At 42.3% G+C, this 4,665-nt stretch overlaps 1 protein-coding gene across 1 annotated transcript; it reads right to left on the bottom strand.

Annotated features, from left to right (window-relative positions):
* Positions 1-718: 718 nt before the first annotated feature.
* LOC121206754 (uncharacterized) lies at positions 719-3,112 on the bottom strand. Its single transcript, XM_041077829.1, has one exon. It carries the CDS (start codon positions 3,110-3,112, stop codon positions 719-721), a length of 2,394 nt encoding a protein of 797 aa, XP_040933763.1.
* Positions 3,113-4,665: the final 1,553 nt, after the last annotated feature.

The raw sequence follows: 4,665 nt of genomic DNA on the forward strand, positions 1-4,665 counted from the left end.
TTCCCTCTTTAGCAAGCTCAATCAAATTTTTGGCCGTGGAATCGTGGGACAACCCTTCTTGAATGCGCTCCAATAAGGGACTATTGGGTTGGCTTATCGTTGCAAATTCCATCTTTCGGCTAAGCGCATCAGCTACAATGTTGGCACTCCCCGGCTTGTACTCCATGCTAAAATCAAACTCTGCTAGGAAAACCTGCCAACGAGCCTGTTTGGGGGACAACTTTTTCTGGGTTAGGAAATAACTATTTGCAACATTATCAGTGAATACCACGAACCTGGAACCCAGCAAATAGTGCCTCCATGTGCGCAAACAATGCACCACAGCAGTCATCTCTTTTTCTTGGACCGTGTATCTCCGTTCTGTCTCATTCAGCTTTCGACTCTCGAAAGCAATTGGATGTCCTTCTTGCATCAATACTCCCCCAATTGCATAGTCTGAGGCATCCGTGCATACCTCGTACGCCTTTGTAAAATCCGGTAAAGCAAGTATAGGTTCACTCACCATTGCTTGCTTTACTTGGTCAAAAGCTTTCTCACACCGAGAGTCCCAGTCCCATACTTTGCCCTTTTTCAATAAGTCTGTCAAGGGTGTAGTGATCTTGGAGTAGCCTTCAATGAAACGTCGATAGTAGTTTGCTAAACCAAGAAAGGACCGCAATTCCGTTACCTTGGTTGGTGGCTCCCAATCGGAAATTGCTCGGACTTTGCTTGCATCCATTCAGATCATGCCACCTCCTACAATATGGCCAAGAAAAGGCACCTCTCGTTGGGCAGATAAGCATTTTTCCTCTTTGACATACAGCTCATTTTCCCGTAGGACTTGGAACATCTCTCTCAGATGTCCAACATGCTCCTCAAGCGTCTTACTATACACCACAATGTCGTCAAGATAAACAACCACAAAGCGATCTAAGAAAGGTTGTAATACCTTATTCATTAGGGTGCAAAATATTGCTGGAGCATTTGTCAACTCGAACGGCATCACCAAGAATTCAAAAGACCCATACCGAGTCACACAGGCTGTTTTGGGCTCATCCCCTTCGGCTACTCTCACTTGGTAGTACCCCGATTGCAAATCCAACTTAGTAAACCATCTCGCACTACCAAGTTGATCGAACAGATCTGCAATGAGAGGAATGGGATACCTGTTCTTCACAGTGATCTTGTTTAAGGCCCTATAGTCAATGCACAATCTTAAGGACCCATCATGCTTCATTTGGAATAACACCGGCCCTCCAAATGGGGCTTTGGAAGGTTTAATAAACCCGACATCTAGAAGTTCCCTTAACTGCTTCCTCAATTCCTCCAACTCAGGTGGAGACATTCGATATGGTGCCCTTGCTGGTGGCTCAGTATTAGGCAACAACTCAATCTTGTGATCTACCTCCCTCTTTGGTGGCAATGTCTTGGGCAACTCTGTGGGCATTACATCTTGAAAAGACTGCAACAACTGCTTCACTTCTTTTGGGATTTCTTCCTCGAATTTCTCCTCCACATTGTTCCTTAAGGTGGCTAAATAGGAGACTTCGTTTCTACGTACTCCTTTGGCAAATTGGATTGCCGACAATGTTTTGCCTTCTATGTTTCCCTTTCTTTTCATTCGCACCATATAACGATGGTTCGAATCAGAGATCATCATGTAGTTCTCGGAAGGATGAATATACGCATTAAGTCGGTCAAACAAACTCAATCCTACCATAAAATCATAATCATCAAGTGGGATTACCTTAATGGTTGCCATGCCTGTCCACTCGCCAAGTTTGAGTTCCACCCCTTTAGCCACACCCGTTATGGGAATACTTTCTGAGTTTACCGTTTTTATTCGACCCGAATCTTCCTTCACTTTGAGACCGAGTTCCTTCGCCATCTCTTTAGACATGAACAAATCAGATGCACCAGTATCAACAAGGGCATTCAATTTTCTGTCTGCCACGATGATGTCCACAAACATCAGCCCATTACTCGTCTTGTCTTCAACACCACCCAATATCGTACCAAGACTTTTGGTGTCAGGATTGGCCTCTTCGCGTGCTTCCATAGCATTGAAAGCGGCCCTCTTTGGACAAACACTCAACCGATATGGACCTTGGCAAAGAAAGCATCTCATTGGCTCTTTCTTATCCCCTGGTCTACCATTATAATTCCTTGGGGCTTCGCCACTCCTTTCTGTTTGCTCTTTGTCTCCCCCACCATTGCCTTTGGGTCTTGGCTTGGGTTTGGAAGCATCATTATTGTCAAACTTTCTCCCACCAGCTTCGTAGAAGTTCTCTGCCTCAGCCATAGCTACAGTCAAATCGGTGATGCCTAGGCGGCGCAACTCTTGCTTAGCCCACATTCTTAGCCCATCCTCAAACATATAAAATGCTTCCTTCTCATTCAAGTCTGAGATCTGAAGCATCAGCTCACTAAACTCCCGCACATAATCTCGAATAGTGCCTTGTTGCGTAAGCCGGCGCAACTTAGCACGAGCCTCCTTTTCAGCATGCTGCGGATAAAACTGCTTCTTTAACTCTCCTTGGAACTCCTCCCAAGTCCCAATGGTCGTTCCTCCACGTCTCTCATCCGTGGACCTACGTCGCCACCATAAGAGAGCAACATCAGTAAAGTAAATCGAAGCAGTGTTTACCTTTGTGGCATCATCCTCAATGCCCATTGCTCGAAAATATTGCTCTAATTCCCACAGGAAGTTGTCCACTTCTCTCGCAGACCTAGCCCCCTTGAACTTCTCGGGTTTTGGAACATCTACATGGCGTTGCTTCGATCTTGAAGTCAACATCCCATTTCCCAGAGCGACCTTACAAATTGTGAGCTCCCCCTTAAGCTCAGCAATCTCCTCTTTCATGGCAGTCACCAGGGCCTCAAGAGCTTCGTCCCTTACCGTCAGCTTGTCCGAAGTGGATCTAAGAGTGTCAAGCACGAATACTTTGCTGTCTTCCCTCAGTTCCTCCATACGGGTTAGGACCACTTCGAGTGTCTCCCTCATGTCACCAACAGACTCCTCGAGATTGACCACTCGATTTTCCAAGCTCGACAACATGTCCCTCGATCGACTAGCCTTCCTGGCCCTCCCACGGGTCTCTATTGGCTCATTCTCACCAACTTCTCTCGACATCCTTCAATAGTGCTTTCGAAAGACTGGCTCTGATACCAACTGTCACGGACTTAGGATTTTTGCCTCACAATCCGTACGGCCTTAGGCAGTTTCTTGCTTTAAAAACTCCTAAGTCAGCCTAACTCCCACAATTTGAGGATTCAATAGAATTCCCCTTTGAAAACCAACACAAACGAAAGCAACTCAACGATCAAACAAAGGCGAACGAATAACGAAATAAGAACAAGCCACGAAATATCAAGAACACAAGAGAGAATAATGTTGAGTGAATACTCTCAAGAACTCTTATTATTCCTCAAACTCAAGTGATTTACAATGAGGGAAGAGGTCTCTTATTTATAGTTGAGCCTCCCCAAATCCAACGGTGCAAAATTAAGTACATCAACGGCTATGATTAAAGGCCACCTACCACCAAACCTTTAAGAATATAAAATCATATCTTCTAAGATTACATATCTTATCTAAGATATGTAATCTTATAAAATAATATATTATATTTGTCTAACTTGTAGATGGGCCTTCAATCTCTTCAAGCAACGGGCCGGTCTGATTAGGCCAAATGACCTCCTGCCTTCTTGATGGTTCACACAGATGTGTCATGGTTGCGGGCTCCCATGCGCAACCCATGACACTTGTACCAGGATCAAAGACACTGCCAATGAAGCTATACACCTTAGCAAAATATGGCAAAACTGCACAGTAAACACATAAGTTGGATAGAAACATGAAAACAGACCAAAAGAACATCTAAAAAACAAAAATGGAATCACCATTAGTATGTAAACATGAAAATGCACAGCTTTAAACAAACCAACTTTGCATGTGCAGAATCATACTCCACAAATCTCATAAACATTAACTTCTCCTAACCAGAATACCAACTTTATGTTTACAGAGGCCTTGATCAAAACTAACATAACTGTTGATTTATAACTTATATAATAAGAATCACAGAATATGCAGAAAGTACCTGAGCATTTAATTTCAAGAGAACCATGTATTCGAAGGAAAAGAGCCAGAAAATGAACAATGTATGCAAAACCTGGTCTATATTCAAAACTGGAGTAAAGCTTTCATCTAGTACCAAATACATACATATATAGAGACACAAACACACAGGCATACATCTTCCATTACCTAAATCTGTTTCTTGCAATAAAAGATAAGTAAGCTTCTACATGATTCATACTAGATGCTAATCCTAGCAGAAAAATGTATGATTCAGTTTCTAGAGATGTTGAATCTTTCATCATAAACATAAAAAACATAAAAGGAAAAACATGTTGAAAAAAACATAAATGTTAGGGAAGACAATGTTTACCTTGATTGAATTGGAAATGTTTTCTTGAGGGCTTATTTGGAGATGCTTGGGATTGATCTCTACTTATGTCGAGAGACTTCCCTACTCATTGCATTTGAAGAACAAAAGTCTGTTTCTGGTCGACAAAATAATCAAATGAGTTCTAAAAGTAAACAATATTTAATGATTGGTATAATATTAATTATATTTGCTAATAACAGGTGGGAATAAACAAATAAAATGATAAAAAAAA

The sequence above is a fragment of the Gossypium hirsutum genome, chromosome A09 (genome assembly GCF_007990345.1).
Source record: "Gossypium hirsutum isolate 1008001.06 chromosome A09, Gossypium_hirsutum_v2.1, whole genome shotgun sequence".
Taxonomy (NCBI): domain Eukaryota; kingdom Viridiplantae; phylum Streptophyta; class Magnoliopsida; order Malvales; family Malvaceae; genus Gossypium; species Gossypium hirsutum.

Bases quoted from the DNA above. Each gene is read 5' to 3' on its own strand.
- LOC121206754 (XM_041077829.1), bottom strand. From the start codon at position 3,112: ATGTCGAGAGAAGTTGGTGAGAATGAGCCAATAGAGACCCGTGGGAGG.